Source organism: Lampetra fluviatilis, chromosome 59 (assembly GCF_964198595.1).
Source record: "Lampetra fluviatilis chromosome 59, kcLamFluv1.1, whole genome shotgun sequence".
NCBI classification, from domain to species: domain Eukaryota; kingdom Metazoa; phylum Chordata; class Hyperoartia; order Petromyzontiformes; family Petromyzontidae; genus Lampetra; species Lampetra fluviatilis.
This window is the reverse complement of record NC_136333.1, coordinates 7904399-7920402: the sequence shown is the minus strand read 5'-3', so window position 1 is coordinate 7920402 and position 16004 is coordinate 7904399. Positions and strand designations below refer to the sequence as shown.

Genomic DNA, 16004 nt, shown 5'->3' with positions numbered 1-16004 from the left:
AAACGTGTGCAGCAGTAGAATGCACGCAATGGACAGACAAGTGTGGCACCAGATAAAAAAGTGCTTTATTTGTTCTCAACAATTATAATACAATCATCACACCAGCGCAGCAGCCAACGTCGCACTGCAGCAGTGAGAACGGAGTGGAATTCACCTCCACGTGGCCACCACGAGCCAGCGGCGGGAAAACCCCAAGGGAATTTCTTTTGGCAAGGGGTCGTCCCGCGTGGCTGTCCATCCGCCGTTGACAACCCACGTAACGTGCCACTCGCTTTAAGTCGACCCCGAATGGACGATTAGGCAGCTGACCAGCGCCGCGTGAGATATCGACTTGGAACTGCAAGCCGGGCGACCTCTGGCCAGTGGACACTCCAAAAGTCAAAACATACAAGCAAATCACGTGCACGCGTTTGAAAACACAAAAGTATTCCGTTCACTTTTTGAAGCCTCGAGCAAATCGGGCAAGCGAAACTTCACGTCTTCCGCCAAACAATCGATTTTGTTTCGTCACGTTGCACACAGCTACGCCGTTGTGGCAAAATTTGGCAAAGGTATAAACACAAAACTATACAGGGCGTTCTTACATTAATTATATACAAGACATTCAAAAAAACAAGTGACCATTTCACAATCGTATTTTTGTACGCCATGGTCTTGGATTTGCAAGGTGGATGCATCTTACACGAACGGCAGTGCATCAAAAATAATTCCCACGCGCCAACAAAGCCAACGGTTTGCGTTGGGATAACGGTCCGTCGGAATCCCCCAAATCAAACGCCGGAAATTCTACGCTCCTATGACGAGGACCAGGGCGGGTTCGTAGTCCGAGTATCAACATTGGCAGTCCAGTTTTTGCAGATCGTCGGGTGTTTATTGTGCAGGGAGTAAGGTGTTCGTGGTGCAGTGTGTAGGGTTTCGTGGTGCAGCATGGAGCGTGTTCATGGTGCAGTGTGTAGGGTTTCGTGGTGCAGCGAGTAGAATGGGCATGGTGAGGCGTGTAGGGTGTTCAAGGGGCAGGGTGCTGATCGACGTTGTGTTCAAGTGGAATGCATCATGAACAACATCTGATACAGGGAACAAACAAATTAACTCAATAAAAAATTTACTTAATGTATTTTATAATCCCTTTCATACATTTAGAATCGTGAATAAATGTTAAAAAGTTTGTGTACCTTTAATTATTATGTTGCAGTGGTACATGTAAAGCGTTGTGGTTGCTTTATCGCGAAGGGGGCGCGCGCTGCATTAAATAAAGTTTGATTGATAAACGCAAGCTCCGCACACAAGATGTGCTCGTTTTATTAATCCCCCGCCGTTTTATCCGCTTGGGGGCGATGAGCGAGTGGATGTTATACGCAAGTCAGTTGCACGCCAGTCGGCGTGGCAATGTGTGCGCGAGCACTCAAGCGAGCGCTAATACGCGTGCGTGTGTGTGTGTGTGAGAGAGAGCATGCGTTGGTGCGCGAGGGTTTGAGCGAGTGCATGCGAGTGTAGGGCATGCGAGAGTGAGAAGGTGAGTGAAGGGACAGGCGAGTGCTGTGGGCGAGTGCTGTGGGTGAGTGCTGTGGGTGAACCCCTCTCCCGTGGCCCAGATGACTGCAAGTTGCAGGGTGGGGTGTCCCCGCTTCACCGCTGAATCTTGGAAACGCGCAAACGATTCAGCGCTAATTTTACTTAGAGGCATAGCGTCGGGTTTTATTTTTTAAGACGTTGTTACTCACCGCAGAGAACTGTAGCGACACGACCGCCGCACTCTACGATAGCTGGCGGCAACACTGTGCCTCACGCCCTCCCCGCATGGCCTTGTGGGAGCATCTGTACCGATAAAGTTATTATATTTTGGCTTTTCTTCTGGGTTAGGTTAAGAGTGTGCGAGGAGAATCAACGTCACGCGTTTGGAGTAATTGGCTGCTATAAATGTCCCACGTGATAAGCCGCTTCGCGTTCAGCTATCATTTGTGGCCAGGTCGTTTCTGAAAAAGAGCCACAAAGCTGAGTGGGCCTGACCTGCTAAAATAGTTGTGTTTAGTTTCTACTGTAGTTTAGTTGATAGAATGAGCGAGTGGGTGAGTGAGCGGGCGAGCTCGCGGTGATGGGAACACGACAGTTTGTGGACAGAACGGAGATGGGGTACGGGTCGTGGGGGGGGGGGGTCACAACCTTTGACCCGATCCTCTGTAATGTGGCGCAGGGGACGGCGTTGACCCGGCAGCCTCCTCCTCCAGGTGGTAACGGCACACGGGGCACGTGGCAGACTGCCGAGGGAGGGGAAGAGGAGCGCAGCAAAAATGAACCACCCTCACCCGGGGAAGCAACTCATCATGGGCAACTCCCAAGTATCGAGGCCGCTCTATGCTGACGCAAGCCAAGGGCAACGCTCACAAGGGCAGCGCTCACAAGGGCAGCGCTCACAAGGGCAGCGCTCAACTTCAACACGATTCCGGCGGTGGGAATTCCACATTTCTATGACGGCTGGGGGGGGGGGGGGGGCAATTTTTCCATTGCTCAAACATCAACTCTTGGTTTCCAAAACAGCAGTGCTTATTTTATCTACCAGTGAGAGACGATGGGCCGCGATTACCCCTGATGAGGAGTTTCAAGCTTGCAACATTTTGAAGTGAAAATCCCCACGGGGTATTTCGCGAGTGTATGTGCATGGGCTTTAAGTCCCGAGCGGTCTCTCAAGTGATTCAAAACAAAGATCTCAGCAAAAGCCATCACGCAAAGACGGTGGCCACCGCATCATCGCGCCGCGCTTTCAGATGCGCTTCTGCGGCCGTCTGGAACGCTCTTCCTTTCGATATTTGGCAGCTGCTGGGAGCTGTGTATTTTTAAATCTTCTAGACTGACGACTCATTTCTTTAACAACTGCTTTGTGTTTTAGTTTGTTGAACTTGTCCCGCACCTCCGATTTAGCACAGTTGGCTATGTACTGTGCGAAAGAAGTTCAACTCACACACATACATGTACACACGCTCCCTGTTACGATTGTTGCAATGGAATCACTCAAGTATCTATTAATATAAAAAACTAAAACAGAGTTTGTGCAAGGCTACCTTCTTGAGCCACTGCTCGATGCAGGACGTGTGGAAGAGATGGCGGCAGGGCAACGTGGTGGCTTGATCTGTGCGCACAAACTCGCTGCAGCAAATGGTGCAGATCTGCTCCAATACTGGTTTGTTGGGTAGGAGACAAAACAGCAGCAGCAACAAGTCAATCCACGGGCAGACTTCGTCGAAGCGTTGACAAACTTCTCCAACGGGCGCGTTCCCAACGCGTCTCACCGCTCACCGTCCACTCGCGCGGCACGGCGGGATCGCTCCCCGCGCAGGAATTCGTCCGTCCAGTGTCAGTGATAATCCGCCCTCTCGTTTCACTTTCTTATCTTGGCGGAATTTAAATAGCGTCTTAACCGGGGCACTTTACAGAGAATTAAGAAGGTACATAGAAATAGAATTGGTGGAGATGAGGTGAATACAATAGATGAGAGGAAGCAATGGGGGGAACATCTGTGATGATGCATGAATTCGGTAAAAGCGAAAATTGATGACAGTGAATGATGATGAATGGATTGATTGTCGCATCGTACGTAGCCAACCGTGCTAATCGGTGAAACAGTGTTGAGTCTGTGGGCAGCGTTGAGTCTATGGGCAGTGTTGAGTCTATGGGTAGTGTTGAGTCTGTGGGTAGTGTTGAGTCTATGGTGCAGTGTTGAGTCTGTGGGTAGTGTTGAGTTTGTGGGTAGCGTTGAGTCTATGGGTAGTGTTGAGTCTATGGGTAGTGTTGAGTCTATGGGTAGTGTTGAGTCTGTGGGCAGCGTTGAGTCTATGGGTAGTGTTGAGTCTATGGGTAACGTTGAGTCTATGGGCAGTGTTGAGTCTATGGTGCAGCGTTGAGTCTATGGGTAGTGTTGAGTCTATGGTGCAGCGTTGAGTCTATGGGTAGTGTTGAGTCTATGGGTAGTGTTGAGTCTGTGGGCAGCGTTGAGTCTGTGGGCAGCGTTGAGTCTGTGGGCAGCGTTGAGTCTGTGGGCAGCGCTGAGTCTATGGGCAGTATTGAGTCTATGGGCAGTGTTGAGCCTATGGTGCAGTGTTGAGTCTATGGGTAGTGTTGAGTCTATGGTGCAGTTTTGAGTCTATGGGCAGTGTTAGTCTTATGTGCAGTGTTGAGTCTATGGGCAGTGTTGAGCCTATGGTGCAGTATTGAGTCTATGGGTAGTGTTGAGTCTATGGTGCAGTTTTGAGTCTATGGGCAGCGTTAGTCTATGTGCAGTGTGAATGTTGAACTTATTTCGCACCGTAAGTAGCCAACCGTGCTAATCAGAGGTGCAGGGGTGAGTGTGTGGGCGAGTGTGTGGGTGTGTATGTACATATGAAGGAGGCTCGTGAAAGACGCTACTGGGCAGTCGTTCTTCAACAACTGAGGGCAGAGGAGCGACGCTCACAACAACGAGCGGCGCGCCGGGCGGATGAAATGCAGCAAATTGGCACAGTAGGAGGTACAGCTGGTGCATCTACCGGTCATCTCGGTCAGCCAACCCATGGCACCTGGGTCTGCTCCGTGACCTCCTGTCAGTGAGCCTTCGACACTTCACGTGACCTAAAAGTGCACCTGGCTTGGCACAGGCGCCGTTGTGACGTCACCGTCACTCGTGGCAAATGGCGGGTATTGGTGTGTATGTTAAACTACTTTCGCACCGTATGGAGCCAACCGTGCAAATCGGAGGTGCGGGGAAGGACAACAACAACAACGTGGGGAGTGTGGTTGGTGGCAGATACCGTTGTCATTGATGAAGAAGACAGGCAGACTCGATATGAGCGCGCTGGAGGCCGGGGTAGGCTGGACTTGAATCCCATAGACGTTGTCGATGAGGGCATGCAGGTTAGCAATGGCACTCTGCGTGGACAACGACAATAAAAACAAAGAACCCTCAGAATAGCCTTAACAGACTGTCGGGGAAAGTGCCCTTAGCGAGCACCTACGAAGGCCAGCACGGCACACGAACGGGGTGTGGGTCGCCAGCACCACGCCCGGCCCCCTGTCTCCCCTGTGGTGATGTTTGCACACTGTATCAGGGTCGACCAAGGGGGAACACCAGGACCGGTTCAATTAATCGTCACTGGTGAGGGCCGTGAGGCAGGAATCGAACTCGGGTCGCCAGATGGGTTATCGGAATTTTTGAGGCTCCCACAAGGCCATGGGGGAGGGCGCGTGGCACAGTTTGGCGCCAGCTATCGTAGGACATTGTACAACGGCGCTACACCTCTATAAATAAAACGAAGGCTGAACCACTTGCGCGTTCCGAGATTCAGCGGTGAACGGGACCCCCCCCCCCCACCATCCGCAAGTTGCAAGACGTCTCGGACCGGGAGAGGCTTAAGGGTGTTAATGGCCAATCAATGAGCGCTTACACATGGCAGAAGACTGGATCTTCCGGGAGAAAACCCAACCCACGCGTGTGTGCTTACCTCAACGGCAGACAGCCGATCTTCCAAAGGCAAGAGAAGAAAACGTCCCGGGTTGAAGACCTCGGCTTCCAGACTGAAATGAGCACAAAGGCAAGTGCTATTATAGCAAGGAGCACGTATGATGGCTGGCACTGTGGCACACGGGGGGGTGGGTGGCCAGCACCACGCCCGGCCGCCTTGGTCCCCAAGTAGCGATGTTTACTGCATGCCGCACCAGGTACTCATTTGAGGCCGAGTCGACCTAGGGGAGGCTCAGGACCTATTTAGATAGCGAGCGGGAATCGAATTCGGGTCGCCGGGTTCGTAGCGCAGTGTGCTAACCAATGCACCACCGCTCCTCACATGCACACGAACGCATTGTTTACTACTGTATACTTTACTATAAGACTGCTTCTCTACAATCAACTAAGAATGCTCTACAACTGTAAAAGATTACATTACGTCTTATATTACGTAGGCTTAGTTCCCTTCTTGAAAAGTTTTATGTACTTGGAAAATTTGGTGACACAGGGACGAGATGTTAACTACCTCGCCTGGAATACAGGAGGTCGTGGGTTCAATCGCGACCCTGATGCCTGCTGTATATTTGGAGTCTGCGTGTCTCTCTTTCGCTGGTCGTGTGGATTTTTCTCCGGGTTTAGAGTCTTTGGCTGCTTTAAATCTCCACACGATAGGTAACCAAAAAAACTCTATTATGGATGTATATTAGGAGTTTGCGTGTCTCTCTCTTTCTCTCCCCGTGGTCGCGTGGATTTTTCTCTGGGTCCTCCGGTTTTATTTCCCCCCTTCCACATTTGGAATCGACGTCACGCGATCGACCATTCGGCTGAACATTTCCCGCGTGATCACGATGATGAGCCATTTCGCCGAGCTGTCATTTGCGATAGCCAAGTCGCTTCTGAAAAGGGCTACCTATCTCAGTGGGACTTACCTGGTAACACAAAATAGTTTAGCTGAATAGTTTATTCTAACATCCATTTTACCATTAAATGAGATTAAATGTCCGCGGCAGACACTAGAAATTATGCAATTGATTCTTGAATAGAAATAGTAGGGAAATCTCACAAACTGTTAACAGTTCAACAGTTTAATTTTGGTGAACAATGAGTTTCACTCTCCGATAACCGTCATATATTTGATTAAACGGCACCCACCATTCCTCATGGGTGCCGGATATTAAACGAATCATTTGCTGCACGTTAGAAAAATACAAATCTCTCACCTGAAGTCGGACACAAACTCGTTGGTGGCCATTGCCGTGTCTGCGGAATTGAAGAAAAAGGTCTCCCCCTCTGAGGCATCATCGTCATCACCGTGACCGTCATCAGCATCATCATCATCATCATCATCGTCGGCGCCACCACCATCGCCTTCGTCGTCACCGTCGTCGCCGCTCAAGCGCAGCTCCTCTTCACGCAGCACCCACGGTGGCGGCCGCTGCAGGAGATTCCTGAGCGGGAGAGAGACGGTGGAGGGGTGGGGGGGGTGCCGGGTTTTAATTCGGCGTCATTGGCGACAAGACGGCCTGCACAGATTGAGTGACGTTGCCTAGTCTCTGGATTTAATATGGTCATTCGGCCTGTTAAAATGATGGGACCGTGGAATTGCCAGTCCACCAGATCATCCCCACACACGGCATGGGTTTTCTCCGGGAAATCCGAATTTGTCCCACGTGATGCCAACGATGTAACTGGCCAAGCACCCCAACGCGAGATCCTCCCAACAAATGGTGAGACTTTTTTACTCTTAGAGTTTTTCGGTAAAGTCACGTAGGTAAAAATAAACAATAAAAATAAATAAAATAAATAATACAAATAATATAAATAATAATAAATACACTGCACTTAATACAGTAAATTCAGCTGTGACGGTCCCACCTGATGACGGAGACTTGTGTTGCCTCCGAAACGTCGTGATTTAATATTTTATTTCTATTTGTGATTTCCAATATGTTTATTATTTATGTTTATTATTTATTTTATACTTTTATTTTCATTATGTATTTTTATTATTTATTTTTACCTACGTGACTTTACCGAAAACACCTAAGAGTATGAATCCTTGCAGTCACGAAAGCTTCAAATCTAGGTGAGGCTTTTCCTCGGCAAGATCCTGGCACCTCCGATTACCACGGTTGGCTACGTACGTTTGGCGAAAGACGTTCAACGCACGTGCGCGCGCGTACGTGCAGACGGGGCGGGCGCAAAAGCATCAGAAAAAAAATCTCCTACCTCAAGGCTTCTTCGGCGAGGGCGCCGACGTCGATGAAGGAGGCGTCGTTAACGGACGTGGTTTCTCCCTCCGACTCGTCGTCGCCATTGAAGAGCTCCTCCAAGGAGCCGTCAACACTCGACATGTGCAGGAACAGGGGTTGCCTTGAGGATGAACAACACAGACGCGTGAGAGACGCGTGAGAGATGCGCGAGTAATGCGCACGCGTGCGGTTTACAAGGGTAAAAGAGGCGGCCACCGACGCTGGCGCGGGCCGCGTCTCTGGACAAAACTTTACGCCAAAAACAACGCAAAGGAAGCCTCGTGATGTAGATGCTCACCCCGAGCTCTCATTACTCTGATAGTGCGTTGTCTTTGAACTGTGCGCCTTTTGGCGTCATCTGGTCGAGGACCATTTGAGACTAGGCTCTAAGAAAAGCTGCCTCTGGTGTGGACCAATCAGTTTCAAGGACAATGCATAAATTATCAGAGTATTGTTTTTTGTTTGCATTTGACTGCAAGTATTGTGGTTAATGTAAGCATGATTCCTTGCAAAAGGTGTCAGTTTTGTTGCCAGAAAAAAGGGGAAAAACCCTGTTAGTATATTTTGGTACTGGCAAAGAAGGCCTCGTGATGATGAAGTATATTGTACGCGGCAATCTCGTGAATATTCATGGTGTTGTGTGCACGCATACATTAATATATGTTCAACTTGCTTGAGAACCTGGATTAACTACAGGTAAGTAACAGTAGGGTGAGTGTGCGAGCGAGTGCAGGGTGAGTGTGTGAGCGAGTGCAGGGTGAGTGTGTGAGCGAGTGCAGGGTGAGTGTGTTTGAGTGTAGGGTCAGTGTTTGTGAGTGTAGTGTAAGAGTGTGTGTAAGGCGAGTGTGTTTGTGAGTGAAGGGTCAGTGTGAGTGAAGGGTGAGTGTGTGTAGGGTGAGTATGTGTGTAGGGTGTGTGTAGGGTGTGTGTGTAGGGTGTGATTGTAGGGTGAGTGTGTGTATATGGTGTGTGTAGGGTGTGTCTGTGCGAGTGTAGGGTGAGTGTGTGAGTGTGTGTAGGGTGAGTGTGTAGGGTGAGTGTAGTGTGAGTGTGTAGTGTGAGTGTGTAGTGTGAGTGCGTAGTGTGAGTGTGTAGTGTGAGTGTAGGGTGAGTGCGTAGGGTGAGTGCGTAGGGTGAGTGCGTAGGGTGAGTGCGTGTAGGGTGAGTGCGTGTAGGGTGCGTGTAGGGTGAGTGTAGGGTGAGTGTGTGTGTAGGGTGTGTGTGTGTGTGTAGGGTGAGTGAGTGTGTGTAGGGTGAGTGTGTGTAGGGTGAGTGTGTGTAGGGTGAGTGTGTGTAGGGTGAGTGTGTGTAGGGTGAGTGTGTGTAGGGTGAGTGTGTGTAGGGTGAGTGTGTGTAGGGTGAGTGTGTGTAGGGTGAGTGTGTGTAGGGTGAGTGTGTGTAGGTTGAGTGTGTAGGGTGAGTGTGTAGGGTGAGTGTGTAGGGTGAGTGTGTAGGGTGAGTGTGTAGGGTGAGTGCGTGTAGTGTGAGTGTAGTGTGAGTGTAGTGTGAGTGTGTAGGGTGTGTGAGTGTAGGGTGAGTGTAGTGTGAGTGTAGTGCGAGTGTAGTGCGAGTGTGTAGGGTGAGTGCGTGAGTGTAAGGTGAGTGTAGCGTGAGCGAGTGCAGGCTAACTGTGTGCGAGTGTCGGGCGAGTGTGTGTAAGGGGAGTGTGTGAGTGCAGGGTGTAAACGAAAACTCGGCCTCAGGGTTTCCAAACACAGGGACTCTGCGGTGCGGGCTTAGTGTCAGTAATAAAAACTAACCCGTAAAAACAAAGTTTTTCACTCTAAATCCTTTATATGCGTGGCGGCTAGAGTCCTCTCGTCCTCTGGCTTTAGATGGCTGCCACCTATGGGTCAGATGATTGTCTGCCAGCATTAAGCAATTGGTAATTAAATATTTTTAAAAATTTCCCTAAACAGTGTAAAATTTTGGAGAAAAATTTTCACGAAAATCAATTGTCACGCACAACGAGTCTGTGTGGAAAATGTCAGCTCGATTGGATCACGGGAAGTGGGTTAAAAAACGACCGAAAGATTTGCAAGGTCGTAAGCAAGCAAGCAAGCACGCAAGCAAGCAAGCAAGTGAACTTAATATAAAGGATTTAAAAATATATTCGCCTGTGGAGGACGCGGGGATCGATCCCGCGACCTTTGGCATGGGAAGCGAGGGCGCTACCAACTGCGCTACTCCGCCACGGCCTGTGGAGGGGTTACGCTCTGGGCTCTTACACTCTGACGTTCAGCCAAAGCCATGAATGCGTTCTATTTGAATATATGTAAAATAATTTTTTTTTGCCTAAAAAGTGTAAAATTTTGGGAATTTTTTTTCACGAACAATAATTGTCTGGCACAACGAGCCTGTGTGGAAAATGTCAGCTCGATTGGATCACGGGAAGTGGGTTAAAAAACGACCGAAAGATTTGCACGGTCCTAAGCAAGCAAGCAAGCACGCAAGCACGCAAGCACGCAAGCAAGCAAGCAAGCACGCGAACTTAATATAAAGGATTTAAAAAAAGAGCTTCATAGCTCATCGGATTCCTCCAGAATGAATAAATATTGCGACCGCGTGAACGTACAAAGCACGGAGGTAACGGTCGATCGCGAGCAAGAGAGCCAAGTTGTTATCGTAGTCGTCATCATCATCATCAAAGTCATCCAAGTCATCCATGATGATGTGGCCCTGTTCGATGATATCATCGTCGTCATCGTAGTCGTAGTCCATGTAGGAGATGCTGTTGCTGCTGCTGCTGCTAATGTTGCCGCTGATGAAGGGGACCCGCTGATCCGAGAGGGAGAACGTCTCCCAGCTCGAGTTGTCCGAGTCGCGCCTGTCGCCATCCTCCACTCCACTGTGCGATGAAGCGACACAGCGACACACGCACACAAAGATCCCGCGTATAGCTTGCAACAGACTGTTGGGGCAAGTGCTGTTAGCAGTCGCACCTACGAAGGCTGGTATGGCACACGAGGAGGTGGGTTGCCAGCGCCACGCCCGACCGCCTTTGTCTCCCCAGTGGCAATGTTTCTAACACCGCACCAGGTACTGAATTGAGGCCAAGTCGACCTAGGGGTGGCCCAATTGTCACTGGTGTTGGCTGCGAGTGGGAATCGAACCTGGATTGCCGGGTTCATAGCGCAGCGCGCGAGCCTCTACACTACCGTTCCCAACAGCAGCACAAAGACAAACACTGTTAATCTATATTCTTGGTTCTTTCGGTAAAGTCACATAGAAGGGAAATTATAAAATAATAAAAATAAAACATAATAACATTAAATTCTCACGACGTTTCAGAAACAAAGCACTGTTAATCTACTCGTTTGTGGTGTGCGAGTGCGTGTGCCGTGTGCGTGTGACGTTGATGTGTGCCGTGTATGTGTGACGTTGATGTGTGACGTTGATGTGTGCGTGTGCCGTGTGCGTGTGCCGTGTGCGTGTGCCGTGTGCGTGTGCGTGTGCCGTTGATGTGTGCCGTTGATGTGTGCGTGTGCCGTTGATGTGTGCGTGTGCCGTTGATGTGTGCGTGTGACGTTGATGTGTGCGTGTGACGTTGATGTGTGCGTGTGACGTTGATGTGTGCGTGTGACGTTGATGTGTGCGTGTGACGTTGATGTGTGCGTGTGCCGTGTGCGTGTGCCGTGTGCGTGTGCCGTGTGCCGTGTGCGTGTGCCGTGTGCGTGTGCCGTGTGCGTGTGCCGTGTGCGTGTGCCGTGTGCGTGTGCCGTGTGCGTGTGCCGTGTGCGTGTGCCGTGTGCGTGTGCCGTGTGCGTGTGCCGTGTGCCGTGTGCGTGTGCCGTGTGCGTGTGCCGTGTGCGTGTGCCGTGTGCGTGTGCCGTGTGCGTGTGCCGTGTGCGTGTGCCGTGTGCCGTGTGCCGTGTGCCGTGTGCGTGTGCCGTGTGCGTGTGCCGTGTGCGTGTGCCGTGTGCCGTGTGCCGTGTGCCGTGTGCCGTGTGCGTGTGCCGTGTGCCGTGTGCGTGTGCCGTGTGCGTGTGCCGTTGATGTGTGCGTGTGCCGTGTGTGCCGTGTGTGCCGTGTGTGCCGTGTGTGCCGTGTGTGCCGTTGATGTGTGCGTGTGCCGTGTGCGTGTGCCGTGTGCATGTGCCGTGTGCGTGTGCCGTGTGCGTGTGCCGTGTGCGTGTGCCGTGTGCGTGTGCCGTGTGCGTGTGCCGTGTGCGTGTGCCGTGTGCGTGTGCCGTGTGACGTGTGACGTTGATGTGTGCATGTGCCGTGTGCGTGTGACGTGTGCCGTTGATGTGTGCGTGCGCCGTGTGCGTGTGACGTTGACGTATGCGTGTGACGTGTGCGTGTGACGTTGATGTGTGCTCGTGTTCACCTGTTGTCTCTGTCCGACTCGGGCGACATCCGAGCCCACGGAGTGAGCAGGGACAACAAGATGGATGCCGATCCGTCCCTGTCGGCAGCCCCTCCGCTTCTTGCTTCACCATGGCCGCTTCTGGCTTCTCCACGACTGCTTCTCGTTTCTCCAATGCTTCCGATTCCTTCAAAGTTTCTCTTTTTCCTGCAGCTTCTCGCTTTTCCTCTGCTTCTTGCTTTCCCATTACTACTCCCCGCTTCCCCGCTGCTTTCATCATCCCCACTGCTTCGTTCTCCCCTGCTGCTTGTCGCTTCCTCGCCGCCTCTTGCTATTCTGCTGCTGCCTCTTGGTTTTGCATTGCTTCTCTTTTTCCTGCTTATGTTGACTTCTCTGCTCCTGCTTCTCGTTTCCCTACTGCTGCTTCTTGCTGCCCTAGTACTCATCTTCATCTTGCAGCGTTGTCCATCGCCAACAAATATCTCTCCTCTGCTACTGCCGCTTACGATTCCCCCAACAGTGCTCGCGTTTCCGATTCTGCATCTCGCTTCCCCGTTGCTATGTCTTTCCTCTCTGCTGCTGCTTCTCGATTCTCGGACGTTTCTCTCTTTCTTTGTGCCTCCAATTCGTCCACCGCTGCTTCTCCCAACTCTGCCGTCCCTTGGATCCCTGCTGCTGCTTCTTGCTTCCATACAGCTTCTGGTTTCCCTGAAACCCCCCTTCTCTCTGGCGCGTCTCGCTTCTCGGCCGCTTCTTGCTTCACCAGCACCTTGTCTTGTTTGCTGGAAGCTGCGTCCCGCTTCGCTGCCACTTCCCGCTTCTTTCTCCGGACGTTCCTCCGAAGCAGCAGCTGTGGCGGGAGCGGCGGCGGCAGCAGCAACAGCCGCCTCAAACATCGACCTGAAACCAGAAACGTCACAACCGCTGCTGCTGTCTTCGTTTGAAGATCTGCTGCGCTTGCTACATTTCTCTCGGACTTTCGGGATAGCGCCACCAGTAACGGCAGCAGCTGCGCCTGCAGAAGCAGCAGCAGCGGCGGTAGCTCCATCCCTCGCGACTCTGCTGCGAGTGGAGCGTCGAGTAGGCTCCCGCTTGTTAACGGCGAGCTCGCAATCTTCGTCGCTGTCGTATTGACCGCGAGGATGCTCGCCGGCGTAGCAGCGACCCCGCAGATCTGTCGGCAAACATGGTCGTGGTTCCATTATCTGGGCTCGTGGGGGCAAGGGGGTGGCCCCAATAAAACAAAAACAATCAAAAATACGTGTTGATTGAGCAATATAAACATCATACACTGTTTATCTACGCAGAATGGGGGTGAAAACAAAGAATGCGCCTTCTCTTTTAATGATTGTTAGAGTAATCAGTTTATTGCCGACGTGTTCGCAGTCACGTGGGCACCGAGTCACCTTTACCCGAGGGATGCACCTTATATTTTTACCATCTATTAAACCTTCTCCCCCCCCCTGCTCCCCACCCTTTTCCAGCTCCCTCTCTACCCCCCATTATGATAGTTATCTTACCCCTCATCCTCCCCTCCCCTCCCCACAAAAGCTTTCATGTTCCCGCTCGCAAAGGACCTGCATTTTACCCTCCGTTAAACCCTGGCGCCGATTTTGGAATTTTTTTCTTAATTTTATTTTATGTTGCCGAGTGATATACAGGGCCTAGATAGAGCGTGTTGCCGGCTGGTTAGCTCACTTGGTTAAAGCGTGGTGCTAATAACGCACAGGGCACGGGTTAGATTCCTGTACGGGGCCATGTGGTAGTTATTTTAATATTTGTATTTTTGTTTATCAAATTAAAACATTACAATTATTCATCATTAGAACCCTACCTCCTGCAATGGAAAATTGTTCGTATGCAAATTTCACATGCACCGATTCGAAAAAAGTCCACGTTTGAAAATTCCCTTCACGTGCACCACCCAAATTCCCCTCCACCTGCCTTTCCTTTCGCACACTCAGAAACACAGCGCACCTGACTCGTCGCGCCCTCGTCTCACGTGCGACGCAGTGGTGGCGGTGGTGGCGGTGGTGGTGGCGGTGGTGGCGGCGGGAGATGCAGAGATCCCGTCACGGGGCGGTGACGGCGGCGGCGGCGGATGAGGCGACGCTGGTGTTGCCGTCTCGGCGTCGGGGGCTGCCCGCTCGGGCCGGAAGCCAACGTACGCGTGCCGGCGCCCGTAGCGGTGGCCGCTCAGCGTGGTGTGTCGTGCCGAAGATGCCGGCTTCACATACTGCTGCCCCATGGCCGCTATCGACGGCTGCTGCTGCTGCCGATACTGCACCTGGGGGTACAGGCCAAGGCATCAAGTTCGAGAGGTTATCACCGACTTGCGACTGCTGTCTCTCGATGCCAGATCTCGCAGCGACGCATGGACGAAGGTTGAACTTCTTTCGCACCGGACGTAGCCAACAGCTCTAATCGAAGTGCAGGGAAAGGACAACAAACTAAACACAACAATAAGTTGTAAAGAAATTAGTTTGTCAATCGAGATGATGATTTAAAAGTGGCTTTCTAATATCGGAAGTTTGAGCGTTCCAGGCGGCCGCAGAAGCGAATCTGAAAACGCCGCGCGATGCGGTGGCGACCGTCTTTGCTCGATGGCTACTGCTGCTGCACCTGGGGCAGAGGTCAAGGCGTCAAGTTCAAGAGGTCATCACCGACTTGCGACCACGCTCTTTTGCTGCCAGTGCCACAGTCAACGCCGGATTGCCAACGCAGAGAGAGGCCGTGTAGTTTTGCGAATCCTCTTGTTGGTTTAGGGCACCACAAAGACGACAGTGGTATACTCTACGGCGCGGTCCATAGTTTGGTTTGCGTGGCCACAATCGCATACGACTGTGGCGTGGCGTCTTTAACACTCCATTTACGAAGATGTGCGCCACAGGCCTGATGATGTTCCGACGCGGTCGCCGATTGCTGTGACCCAGAGGTCGCAACCGGGTACCCGATACCCGTACCCTACCCGATACCCGGCTACCCGTACCCAGCCGGGTACGGGTACCCGTTTGCGACCCTGGTGCGGCCGGGTACGGGTAGGCCGTGAGTCACTGGTGAGTAACCGTCACTCATTTCGGGTAGGGTACGGGTAGGGAACGAGTGCAATCAATCTCGGAGCAAACCTGGAAAAGCAGTTGCGAGTAGCAGCAACATCATCAACACCAGCTACCATCACACGCCTCGCTAAAGAGAAGCTGTTCCAGCCCATCGCATTAGGGGCGAGTTCATTAAATGTTTGACCACATTTTACGGACTAATTTTTAAGTTGATCATTTTGTATGGCCCACGAATGATGTTATCAATATCCAAATGGCCCTTGGCAGATACAAAAAATGTTCCTTCGCCCCTGGTCGAGACGTACACACGCATGGTGGACTTCTTTCGCACCGTACGTGGCCAAACCCGTGCCCAACGGAGATGCGGTGGACGGACAACGCTAACTAAAAGTGTTGCTTTAAAAGTGCATTTAGCTATTACTACCCGATACCGACAAGCTTCGTTTTTGCCATTACACACACGAAGTAATTATGCGCATTAAGTTAAAGTACGGAGTAGTTAAAACATTTTAATCAGACTTTGATTTTCGGGCCTACCCAGCCCGCGGCGGCTAGTCGAGGCAGAGGCAATTTTTAGTTTTTTTTTAAAAAAACCTTCTTTTTACACAACGGATATTCGCCCAACCGCGCTCGGCTGTACATCGCCACGCGGAGCGCTCACCTCGAGGTTGGAATCGCGGCTCGGCGCTCTCAAAGCGCCGCTTTTGACGCGGCCCGCTCGCGATTCCAAGCGACAACTTAACGCCGACAAGGAGCCGTTTGGATTTCCCACTCTATATAAGTGGAAGCGCCGGGTGGGTGGGCGGCAGGGGGGAGGAGTTGCGGATCACGTGGGGCGCTGTTCGTCCAATCGGCGCACGGCACGCGCTTGTCCGGACTATGTATTCGGGAAGCCTCTTCGTTCCCAAGGCGAC

At 51.6% G+C, this 16004-nt stretch overlaps 1 protein-coding gene across 1 annotated transcript; it reads right to left on the bottom strand.

Moving 5' to 3' along the window:
- Positions 1-41: 41 nt before the first annotated feature.
- On the bottom strand, positions 42-15854 carry LOC144950863 (uncharacterized). The gene is made up of 10 exons (XM_078881009.1): positions 15752-15854; positions 14009-14318; positions 12053-13205; positions 10298-10570; positions 7700-7843; positions 6691-6918; positions 5469-5541; positions 4779-4896; positions 3057-3172; positions 42-2255 (listed from the first exon to the last, which is right to left on the bottom strand). The coding sequence occupies exons 2-10, from the start codon at positions 14277-14279 to the stop codon at positions 2154-2156; spliced, it is 2478 nt and encodes an 825-aa protein (XP_078737135.1). The 5' UTR covers positions 14280-14318; positions 15752-15854; the 3' UTR covers positions 42-2153.
- Positions 15855-16004: the final 150 nt, after the last annotated feature.